Below are 12,764 nucleotides of genomic sequence, written 5' to 3' on the forward strand. Positions count from 1 at the left end.
ACGATTTTTTAAGCTTTTTCATAAAAAACGCGCGCGAATTGTCTAATCTAACGTGTTCGTATGGCGTTATTTTAAGTGCAAAATATGGCGCGCCAAGCTGTCATTTATTCGGAAATAAAGATATCTTAGTTTAAAACTAAGATATCTCTATTAATAGAGATATCTCTAATAAAAACTAAGATATCTCTATTAAAAACTAAGATATCTCTATTTAAAATAGAGTTTTAGTTTTAAATAGAGATATCTAAGTTTTTATCAGAGATATCTTAGTTTTTAATAGAGATATCTCTATTAATAGAGATAACTCTATTAATAGAGATATCTCTATTTAAAACTAAGATATCTCTATTAAAAACTAAGATATCTTAGTTTTTAATAGAGATATCTCTATTAACAGAGATATCTCTATTAATAGAGATATCTCTATTTAAAACTAAGATATCTCTATTTAAAACTAAGATATCTCTATTAATAGAGATATCTCTATTAATAGAGATATCTTAGTTTTTTTCCCGGTTCAGTGTTTTATGGGTAATACGATTTTCCATCTGTGACTGAGGTAAGGTCAAGTTCCTATTATTGTTAACAATATCTTATCGCAGTCCCAGTTGTAATATAGAGGCTATAATGAAATAAAATGGAACAAAGGCAGAAACAGAATGTTTGAGAGAAAATGATGAGGCTTATAATGAACACTTTCCATAAAGATAAAAACCATTGTATTTGATCACTATTTAATTGTAGATGATAGAATTTTCTATATGTACAGTTTTCGTGAAATAGCTTGGTGGATAATGCCGATCATTTTTAATTGTAAAACAAAATTGAAATACCTCTAGTTTTCTAGAAATTTCACTCTTATTTATCTGGTTCGCGGTCAATGCCTAGAAAATTGTTTATAAAATACGTGTTATTCCAGGTACAGTCAGTGGGGAGAAGTAGAAGATGTAGATGAAGATAATTGTTATTTCCATGTTTGTAAAACGAAATATAAATTTAAACGTGAACACGTCGATACTCATTGCAATAAAACCGACTATCGTCCTTTTCTTATTTTGTACAATATACTATACAGGGCCGTAGCCAGGATCTGTCAAGGGGGGGTTCGCACACTAAGTATTTGGGTCACCCCCACCCCCATACCTACCCCCCCCCCCCCCCCCACTGGGGTGGGGCCTGAAGCAAAGCAAATTTTGTTAAATGACACCCCTAGATGGCCGGAAAAGACACTCTCATGCAGCATGCTACCAATGAGCAAAACGATCGTACTTCTTGGACTCGTGGACTATTTAAACGATAACATTTGTTGCCGTTTGTTAGATGCGCGTGCTCTGTGCGGAACCGCCGATTGTTTGATCATTTACTCGATATTTTGTTTTGCGTTCAAGTTCAATGCGAACGTACGTCTAGGAGAAGCCCCGAAAAAAGCACACTGGGTGAAGGCAAATGCAATTCTTATTATAGCTCTATCTATAATATTTATTTACAGTAATTTGTTGAGGAAATTAAATATGCCAATGTAAATAGGTGATACATATTGATACATTTGAGTACGTATCGGCTGGTGGTCTAGAAAAAAATAATCGGATGCCATAATGTGAACTACAGTACATGATACCATAGATATTATAGTGTAAAATATTAATATTCACTATAATCCTCTATGATACATTATACTTCATAGCCACACATAAATACTGATGTATGTCGGAAGGCTATATACTTTATGCATGCTGCCCGACTGCCAGTGATCTAAACAATTGGTACGCAGTTGTCTGGCGGTGTCCTTTGTACGAATCGTTCGGCCCCCAGCTCGCTGTGAGACGCGTCAATATCATGTTACATGCAGGGACCAAACATTTATTTTTCAGGTTAAAATCGGCAATTCATTTGCAACTCTTAGAAATTTACAGACTATATCGCTCGAAGTACGCTCATAGATGGTACTGTATGAGTTATTCCGAACGAGTTTACAAATTTTTTAATTTACGAACAACTTTTTGTACTGTGGAGCACGTATTTGGACGATTTTCGGAGATGAGGGTGAGGTATTGGGCATGTCGGGGATGGGGGTTCGCAGTCGGTTAAGGAGGGTTCGCTGTAAAGGGGGGGTTCGCCCGAACCATAAAAACCCCCCCTGGCTACGGGCCTGCTATATTAATCGGAAAGGGAAAAAATACTAGTTCGGAGAGAGCGCACCACATGTTTATTAATTGGTTATCCGCAACTTAGTTGCAGGATAACCCATGTGATTGTAAATATCTTTTTTTTCATCATCTTCTTTGTTCTTCTTTCTTTCCCTGATTTTTGTGAGCAGATGAAGAATAGCGTTAAGGACACTAATACTTAATAGGTAATTTTGCAGTGCTAGATGTATGTATAGAAAGTTTTAAAAAAAAGATTGTGGTAATTAATTCTTTTATAACTATTTCCAAGGGTTTTTATCAAATAAATACAATACATAAGTCACATCTGCTACTTCAAATTAGGCTAAATTCCATAATACGCTATTTGTGGAGTCAAGAATAACCTTTTCTATTTGTATTAATTGAGGAAATTCCCTCCATAAACGTTTCCGAGTAAAGGACAATGTTGCGTTCTTAACAATATAACTGTACATAAAAGAAGTAATCATGCTAGTCCAATAAAAATGCATCAAAGCTTCATTATTCATATCAGAACCATTGTTTTAACATGCATCATTTGCGCCTGTCTACAAACAACTATCAAAACACTATCTATTGAGATAAGGTAGGTTATTCAATAAGGTAGTACTAGTAGTAGGTTAATGTTGATACCATGTCGTACTTCATGGTTTCGATAAGTGCACTGTTTTAGTATTTTATTAATAAACACAATCGTCATTCAATAATTAAATATAAAATAAATCGTCTTCATCTTCATTTTCGATGTAAGTTCTATGTCAAAATATTGAATAATACCACGAGTAGCCTATGTATCATACTTTTGGAAGTTAACTGCATATCGTCAGTTTTGAATACACAGCGAATAGAAATAAGAACTAATCCAGTTTAATAATATTCAGGGCGTGACTGGTGACGTCATGACAAATGTCACATAACCGATCGATTTATAATTATAAAAATCGATTTATAAACTAATTTCAGAGTATACCGATTGCCCGGGACTCTCTAACATTTGTAGATCAACTATGATTATTTACTACCAACTTAAACAAAAGGCTGTGGTACAATTTGGTAGAAGTAACATAATATAGCCCCCTATGAGAAGTGTAGAGTGTAATAATATAAATATACTAACGTCACGAGAATCATGACTAAACAATTAATTCATATCGGAACCATTTACTTGATCTCAGCAATTGGCCTTGTCTACATTAGTGATAGACTTGCGCCATAATGTATCTTTACAAAATATTAATTGAGTACGAAAAAATGAAAGACAATAAACTCAGTGAATTAGTAAATGTATTTCACCATGTAAAAACAATTAAAATAAAAGGAAAATAACCATTAAAGTAATTATCAGTTCACAGATTAACACAGGATGGCTTCCAGTGGTGATTTTGCTAAATTTCTAGAAGATATCGATGAAAAGGTTCTAGAGTGCCAAATATGCTTAAGTAGACTAAATGAACCCAGAACCTTAACATGTCTTCACAGCTTCTGTTTGGGTTGTCTTGACAACTGGTTGGAGAAAAATAAGAAAGAAACTTGTCCAACATGCTCCAAATCTTATCAGATTCCAGAGGGTGGGTTAGAAAAATTGCTACCAAACACATTTCTGAATAATCTATTAGAAACAATTGAACAATTTACAAATACAGATCAGATGAAATGTCTCTGTGGAAAGGAAAATGAAACTAAACATTACTGTCAAGATTGCAGACAATATTTGTGCCATGATTGTAGTGATGCTCATAAGAAATATAGACTATTTAAGAATCATACATTGCATGCCGTGGAAGAAGTTCAATCTATGAGTATCAGTGAAATCAATGCGATGCATCCACCTCTGTGTTCCATCATCAATGAACCCAGTGTTTTGTAAAATATGCGATGTTGCCATATGTATTCACTGTTCAATCATGGATCACAAGGAATGGGAAGGAAAAGACAAACACTTGACCATTAGCATAATAGATGCATTTAAAACATTTAAACAAACATCAGAAGAATTGGAGAAAGTTGCTAAACAATGTACAGATAAATTAAATGATGATCTTGAAGTAATGAATGATTGTGTTAAGAAACTAGATGAAAAGAGGGAAAACAGTTTGAGAGGAATTGAAAATCATGTAGAGGAATTGGTAAGAAGAATAAAAGACAGTGGAGACAAATTAAAAAGTGAAGTGGAGGCAATGTACAAAATAAAAAGGAAGGCATCTGATGCTGACATAGAGGAAGTGACAACGACTGTATCGTATATAAACACTAACATCAATTTGCTGCATCACCTAAAGAAGGGCAACGAAGCAACGGCAATGTTATCTGGTAATGACGTCATTAGAGTGTTGGATGATAGGATCGGAGCAGCTTCTAAAACAAAATATAATGGAAATGCAGAGATTAACTTTGTTAAAAACAAACCACAAATAGCTTCATTACAAGAGGATGTTGGAATAATTACAGAATCAAGAGCAGGTTATTTAGAGTTAAGAGGAGCTAAGAGCATGTCGGCAGGTCAAACATTCAATGTTAACATAATTAAAACTGATGAATGTGAAGTAAATGCAAATGACATAAAAGCTACATTGACACAACCAACAGGAGAAACTATCATCCCTGAAGTAGAAGAAGACATCAATGGTGACTATACTGTGATAGGTAGATGTACAAGTGCAGGGATTTGCAAGGTTGATGTTAGAGTTGATGGTGAACACATTAAGAAGTCACCTATGAGTATCAAAGTAGAGAAAGAAGGATTATTAACAATTTTAAAAACAGACAATGAAATTTCTAATGTAGTCAAATATGGAGAAGATTGCTTGCTTGTTTCATGTTGGGACAATGTTATTCACAAATACAAGCAATCAGGTAAATACATCAGTAAGGTTACACTCTCAGAAGGTGTGAAAGTAAACAGAATGATTACAATGGACAATGGTAATATAGCATTCAGTGATTGGGAGAATAACTGCATCACATTATGCACTATCAATGGTGAGGTGGTTAAATCATTTGGTAAGGGAGAGTTGACCCGTCCACCATGGGGTATTCATGTGGATGAAGCATCACATGTCGTGTATGTAGCTAATGATAATAATGTAGCCATGTTTAACATTGAGAGTGGCAAGCTGATTAAAAAAATAGCAACATGTGATGTTACAGGTTTAAAATTTGTAAATATCATTGATGTCACCCTTACAAGACAAGGACATATTCTAGTACTTTACCTTAACGAAAGCTGCTTAAAACAATTTGACAATGAAAGAAAGTTGATGAAGGTCATTGTCAATGAGGGTGATGAAGATGGTAAGGTGAAGCGCCCAAGAGCAGTAGTAGTTGATGATGATGACAATATCATAATAGCAAGTAACCACATAATACAGCTATTTAGTAATAGTGGAAAGTTCATTAAAAGGATTGATAAGAAAGAAGATGGAATCAAGTATCCAAGAAGATTATGCATCATATCACATCATCCACGTAGACTGGCAGTGGCAAATCATGGTGACAAAACAGTAAAAATATTTTGTTATTAAATAAGAAGTAAATAATTGTTGTTGACATTCTTTTTTAGTGATGGAAATAAATAAGAAACCTTTTCAACAAAAATATATTTGGGAAGGAGATGAATTCATTTAATAATTACAATAAGTAAATAAGCTTTGAACAATTAGTAGATGAATTCATTTAATAATTAAAATAAGTTTTGAACAATTAGTAGATGAATTCATTTAATAATTACAATAAGTAATAAGCTTTGAACAATTAGTAGATGAATTCATTTAATAATTAAAATAAGTAAATTAGTAGGCTTAAGACGGAATTATTTAATTGTTTTTTTTCACAGAAATGTTTATAAACGTTTATCTTTCTATTGAACTTGTCAAATGACAATTAATCTGATATTAATTATACTGGCGCCGTGAGGTAATTTCTTGATTGATCGTAGTCAAAACGGTACTGGGTTTGGTCTACTAGCATTCCTGCTCCCATCCATTCATAGAAGCTTTGATGAAGTAAGCTTCCTGGTGGTGGCCATAGAACGGTCCCGAATGATGTCTATCTGTATTTAGAAGGCACCGTGTATGAACGGGTGCCGCCGTTGTAAAGGTGCAGTTTCAATAAATTATATTATAATTTATATTATTTATGAATGTTTATCTTTCTATTGAACGCTAAATGAAAAACATTTAACTTTGTATGTGTCAATCAAAGCAACAGATTAATAAAATGCAGTCAGAATTAGTTTGTATTCAATTTATTTAAGAACTCAATATGTATTTACAAAGAGATTAGGTGTCTGAATTTACTTGGAAACAATTTTAATCAGCTTGCAAATAATTTTGTCAAACTATTTCTTTTTCTTGCCCTTCTTTCCACTCTTCTTTCCTTTTTTCTTTCCTTTTTTCCCCTTTCCGTCATCTTCATCATTACCCTCTGCTGCCTTTGCACGTTTCTTTCCCAGAGGGGTTTTTGCATACCAACTCTGTAATGTAATTTCAATTATTTCTTAAGCTCTGTCTACATTATCAAACTAGACAAAAAAAATGTGATGTGCCCAAATATGGTAGGGATATGTTCAAATATGGTAGTGATATGACATCATCATGTCTATATATGGGCACATCACATTTTTGATAGTTTGACAGAGCTTTAAAGTTATCGTTCATACATTTCTGTTCATATATTAAGTATTGAAACTTAAATTAAAGGCTTACTTAATAAAGAACTTACTTTGAACGCTTCTTCTTCCTCTTTGTATATTGGGTCGATCCGAGCCAACGACGGCACAAACTCGGCAGCAGTTAGAGGTCGCTTTGCCAGTTGTGATACCCTCCTCTCTGACAACACCTGTTGGCAGGCTGTCACAATGTGCTTCTGTGTGTAGCCATCGCTGATCTTGGTCAGTGAGCTAACATCCAGATGTTGAGTTATGATTCCATTCTGTTTGATTATCAGACTGTTCCATAACACTGCAGCAGTAGATAGAAAATGTAATTCTTATTCTTTATTGTCAAAAACATACAAAACAAAAACAAAAAAACCACAAAGTTGGCAGGGAACTAAATTCCTATGGCTAAGAGCCAGTGTTATCCTCTTACCCAGTTCAACAACTTAATTTATTTAACTGTACAAATATTTTATTTGATTATCAGCAGTAGATAGAAAAATATATTTATTTCACAATACAAATTCATACAAACAACAAAAAACACTACAGAATCGGTTCTATGACTTACAATGCCTTGATGCGTAATCAGGTCTTGGAATCAGAACGATCTTTTGGAAAGCACCGGTCAATCCTTTCATTTCGCATTCAAATGGACAACGAGACGTTCCGACAAACAGGATGCGATCCTCTGGTTTCAGCCCTTTCAACATTTTTGGAATTTCTTTCTTCAACCGTTTTGGGTCAGTCTATGGGAAAAAAGTTACATTATTATGGCTGACCTATGAGGATGTGTTTGTTGGTAACAGAGGTTTTGTTTGCTTTGAGACGAACCAGAAGAGATCACAATATGTGGTGATATCAGAACGTTAAACTCATCAAGATCAATAGTTCACATCAAAACTTCGAGTGATCACCGGAGACACTCTAGGGTTTATGATCATTCACAATGTCGAGAAATCCTGGAGAGACCCCATTCACACCAACCTAGCAACACTGGAGTTTTTTTAATAAATCATAAATACCTCCCTGTATTCTGTTTGTTTGCATCGCGTAAAAGTAGAATAGTTTTTACCTAAACTTTGCTAGTTTACCTTGTCTGTCTTTGGAACTTTTTTCAGCCAAGTTCGTTCGGCATCGTTGATGAGGATGACAGATGGTTGTAGGTTCCTAGCGACTTTCAACACAAGATGCATCAACATTGTCAATCCACTCTTTCCTGGATATTTACTTGAGATATTCGAGGCTGTTAAGTCAAACAGATTTGCTCCCGTCTCGGTGCAAATGGCGTGGACTAAGCTACGTTTTCCTGTTCCACGAGGTCCCGCGAGCAAAAGCGACTTTATGAATGGTGCTTTTTCATGTACAGCCTGAGAGCCTATCAAGAAAGCATTGATTATTTAAAAGCAGTAATAATTAATAATATATCTTTTGAATCCCAACAGCTCAACTTTTATTTACATTTATTCACTTCACTCTTTCATTTTATTAGAAGTAATAATATTTACCAAGCGGGAGAATTCCATATAGCGCCACCAGTTGGCGGACATCCGATAACGATGGCATGGGTTCAATGTTGGCCTGTCGTAGAGTAGTTCCTAAGTAGCTGTATTCACCTTCGTAATCTCTCAAGTGGAACTTGGGACAGCGGACCAGAACTCCTTCTGTTACCAACTCCTCATACAATGAATCTATTGTTCTTTTACAGAAAGTTTAGAAGAAGCATTATTATTAATGGTCAGGGGAAGGACTTTGCAGTGTTATCTAATCTAGTTAAGACTAATAAAAAAAATTTTAAAAACCTAATAATTATATTCTTTTATGATCCGACTATACATATATATTTGTTTTGCATTCAATTTGAGTAAGTTACGTTACTAACCTATCAGGAGTAAGATCCTTTTCTTTCTTTCCTTTTTTCTTTCCTTTTCCGCTCTTCTTTCCACTCTTTTTCTTCTTTTTCTTGCCACTTTTCTTTCCACTCTTCTTTCCCTTTTTACCTTTTTTGCCCTTCTTTCCCTTATCTCTATCCACAGCCTACAAAAATAAACAAAATGATCAAGTTTTTTAACCACAAATCATGCGACACCAAGTTGATTCTTTACCATTACAGAATATTAACATCAAACAAAATAGTAATATTTACCAGTTTGAGATTTTTCAATTCCTGTCGCATCAGTTCATCGACCTGTTGCCTTATTTCGGTCTCGACCTCGATTCGTTTTGCCTCTTTGATCAACTCTGCATCGTATTTCTGACTGAAATTATTCTCCTCATTCCGAGTCTTCCACACACCTGTATAAAATCATTATTATAAATAAATTCCTGTCATTTGATTGGACAATTTTGGGTCACATGCTGTGCAATAGTACGTATTATTTAACAACCTTTTATTTCCAGTACTATGTGAATAAAATATTGTATATTATATAACACCTAAATATTAATTCCTTTCATTTGATTGGACGATTGTGGGTCACATGGCGTACAATAGTATGTACTAAAAAATTGTAAAATAATATAATGCCTACTTTCATAATCTTTGGATGATTCATCAACTGTTGCAAGAAACTTGGAAGGCTGAAGTTTAAAGCCTTCTTCTTCCTCCTATAACAAATGACACAAAAGAACATCAGTTTTTATTATTTTACACAAAATGATGTATCTCAATTTCTCATAGCAATTTTTAAAGCATTTTAATGAGAGCAATGTAATGTAAATCTGTCCTCTCCTGTGGATAAATGAAGTATATTGATCATAACATGAAGTTTTTTCCAGAACTACATACGTGATGTACCGCAAATCCATCAATCTGATGACCCAAGACTAATTGTCCTAAAAACATGCCTACAGTAAACTTACTTCTTCATCTCCTTTGCCCTTTTTGCCTTTTTTGCCCTTTTTGTCTTTCTTTTTGTCTTTTTTCTTATCCTTTTTGTCTTTTTTGCCCTTCTTTCCTTTTTTTCCTTTGTCATCCTCTTTTTCAAGTAGCTCTGCTTCCACCTACAATGGAGGAAAACAGTTTTTTATGAATTTAAACAATGAGTTTGTAACTGAATAGAATCTGTTAAAACCCCATTTATTACAATTGTTACAGTACCTCTTCCGGTGTTTTCTCTTTAAAAATTAACACTGATCCACCTTCATCTTCATCCGGATAGTCTGGGAATTTCCCAGTCGCATCCCGGCATTCCAGAAACCATTGCCTTATCTGATCCTGCATGGTTTCCTTGATGTCAGGGCCTTCAACTTCACGGAGCTTGTCTTTAATAGAGACCAACGCTTTCTGGTAATCCCTCTCATGGTCTGTTTGTGCGACTCGTCTGGAATGCTCTGTTTTATCTGCTAGGTATTGAGGTGTATTCTTAGGATTAGTAGACTGAGGTGGCGCTATCTAAAATAATAATCATGAAAAATTGTGTACAACTATGACATTGTGAGAGAGAAAATAGTTAACAACACATATTTCATGGCATCAAAACGTTATTTTATATATTATATCAAAAGTTATTTACTAAAAAAATGTTTATTAATGAAAATACCATACCATTCCAATAAACATCATCTCTTCAATACGTTCTCGTTTAGCCCTCTTACGGACGGAAAATCCTTTCCATGTTTTCTGGATCCTGACAGCCGCAACGTCTGCGTCTAAAGTCGGTGCGCCACGATTGGCTGCCAGTCTCTCTCGTTCCTCTTGTAACCGGATCTCTCTCATGAACTTAGCACGCAGCCTGCCTTGACGTGCCCTCTCGTGAATTTGTATAAGGCGAATTGCTTCATCGGGGGTCATTTTCATTTCCTCCTCTTTCGCTTCTTGTGGTCCCATTTTTGCAAGAATCTGGCCGAGTAGTTTCTCACGATCTTGTAACACCTTGCTCCGTTCATTGATAAAATATTTTGGAATTGGTATTTCAATATCTCCCTGTGTATAAAATAGGATTTAATTTAGGCCTACAATTAATACTAATAATACTGTAATATTAATAAAAGCATTTATAATACGCCATATATCCAATGAATGATTGCTCATGCGCAGTACAGTACATACAATATCAATTTATAGTTAAAACAAACAGCTGTTCTCTGCAATTTTAACTCAAGAAAGAACATAAAATGGTGGCTTACAGGTGCTAGTTTCAAATCAGACAAAATATCATCAAAATAATGAAACTCTGAAAGTTCTAGCAGAACAAGCTCATTCTTTAATTCGAGCACTCTTCCCATTACGCCATCAAGCACGTGTCGAATCACTCTCCTCTTTTGCGGATGAACGATCTGGTCGTAGCACTGCTCAAGCTTGTGAAAAATATGGATATATTTGATGTACATAGTTGCTAAGTTTTGAAAGGCGGTGAGACGATCCTTTTCTGGTTTCTGTGGCTCTGCTGGAAGCTCTTGTGTCAAAAGGTCATTCAAACTTGCCTGGGCTTCGACCCATTGTCTCTGATATGCACTAAAAATAAAATGAAATAAAATATTATTATATAAGAATAAAAAGTATATGTAAAGTATAATATTTATTTATTACTTTATAGGAATCAATTTTAGGCCTAAAATACAACACTGACATTTATTGCCTTAGGCCTACTATTGAAAAGGAAAACTCATTTTCAGGAGGCCTAGTAGCATCTCTTTTTTTAAATTCACATTTACCCACCACACCACACACTGTGCACAGCACACAAGTACACACAGTAAAACTGCTCTCTGTATACTGAAGCTACTACAATGTTAGTTGTGTTTATGGACGTTTTTTTCTAAAATAAGCCACATAAATATAATTTACTTACGTGTGAGACATATTTACACGCAATATTTTCTACAAACAACCAAAGAAAATATTATTCAACTAACAAAATGATCAAAAAGATCACATCAACAAACTGCTCTCGTTCATTTTGCTGGTGCTGCATGTTGTTGTTGTAATCGTTGTCATAGCAACTTGGAAGGAAGTATAGAGGGCGTTTTACAAAAATAATGTGGGTATTTCCCACGCTTGTTTTTAGAGCTACTTCCGATTTTTCAACGGCGTGGTTTGTTTTCTGTGAGGTAGGCCTACTAGTAGTACTAGGCTAGTCCTAGGCCCCTAGTTGGTTTTTTTATAATTTTGTAGTTTTAGTTTTCAAAAATGATTTGTATTGGTTTTATGAATATGTAAATCTACCTAGCCTCGGCCCTAGCTAGTAGTAGTAGGCCTAACCTACTAGAGGCCTACCTAGAGAGGCTACTTTCTAAGCCTGACAGACTTTTTCGACACACAACACAGTGAGTGTGTAGGCCTACACCCGGGCGGGGCCTAGGCCTAGGACATAAAATAATAATATTATATGGTCTAGGCCAACACGTTTCTTTATTTATTTCTACTTATTATAGTAATTAAAAGAAACCTGAAAATTGTCATTGTAGATTTTCAAAATGATTCAATTTATTTAATAAATAATTTTTTTTTTATAATAAATTTTAATATTTTAATTGGGTTATCAACACACTTAACCGTGCATATGTAATTTTTCCAAATAAGTATCAGTGGTCAATGTTTTTTTCCACCCATTAAATTATTTTTCTCGCCACATTCAACACATTCATTATCAGTAGGCGTACCGGTCCTACTAAACACCACCAGATACCACCAGATACCTACTAGAGCAATAAATCCTACCACCAGAGAGCAGCCACCTGTTTGGAATTGATTATTAAGGGTATATTGCAAATTTCAAAGCTTATTTCTTTCAGAAACTGATAAAAATTGAAGTTTAGAGTTGAATTTCTCGCCGTCGTATTCCAGAACCGAATGCGTTTGATAAACATTATAGCAACGAAACGAACGCATTCATCCGTGTCTCTTGCGTATTGTATTCAACGGTCAACTATGAGGCGCTACCGATGCTTTTTTGTTACTTTAGTCAGTCCCATAAAATACACCAATCGATTGCGCGATTAGT

The 12,764-nt window shown here is 34.7% G+C and overlaps 2 protein-coding genes across 2 annotated transcripts in view; one reads left to right on the plus strand and one right to left on the minus strand.

The window, feature by feature from the left end:
* LOC140058657 (putative helicase MOV-10) overlaps nucleotides 1-12,764 on the plus strand; it is a 51,169-nt gene that overhangs the window by 22,557 nt on the left and 15,848 nt on the right. The gene's annotated exons all lie outside the window — the stretch shown is intronic.
* LOC140058821 (dynein regulatory complex protein 11-like) lies at nucleotides 6,393-11,765 on the minus strand. The gene is made up of 13 exons (XM_072104567.1): nucleotides 11,613-11,765; nucleotides 10,948-11,275; nucleotides 10,367-10,744; nucleotides 9,920-10,213; nucleotides 9,682-9,822; nucleotides 9,351-9,426; nucleotides 8,966-9,114; nucleotides 8,702-8,856; nucleotides 8,328-8,518; nucleotides 7,914-8,197; nucleotides 7,391-7,568; nucleotides 6,885-7,123; nucleotides 6,393-6,636 (listed from the first exon to the last, which is right to left on the minus strand). Exons 1-13 carry the CDS (start codon nucleotides 11,621-11,623, stop codon nucleotides 6,502-6,504), a joined length of 2,559 nt encoding a protein of 852 aa, XP_071960668.1. The 5' UTR covers nucleotides 11,624-11,765; the 3' UTR covers nucleotides 6,393-6,501.

Source organism: Antedon mediterranea, chromosome 9 (assembly GCF_964355755.1).
Source record: "Antedon mediterranea chromosome 9, ecAntMedi1.1, whole genome shotgun sequence".
NCBI classification, from domain to species: Eukaryota; Metazoa; Echinodermata; class Crinoidea; order Comatulida; family Antedonidae; genus Antedon; species Antedon mediterranea.

What these genes read in the sequence shown, in the direction of transcription:
- LOC140058821 (XM_072104567.1), bottom strand. An exon ending in AGGGCAAAGGAGATGAAGAA is followed by an intron (nt 9,427 to 9,681) that starts GTAAGTTTACTG and finishes CATTTGTTATAG; the next exon opens with GAGGAAGAAGAAGGCTTTAA. An exon ending in TGATTACGCATCAAGGCATT is followed by an intron (nt 7,124 to 7,390) that starts GTAAGTCATAGA and finishes CTACTGCTGCAG; the next exon opens with TGTTATGGAACAGTCTGATA.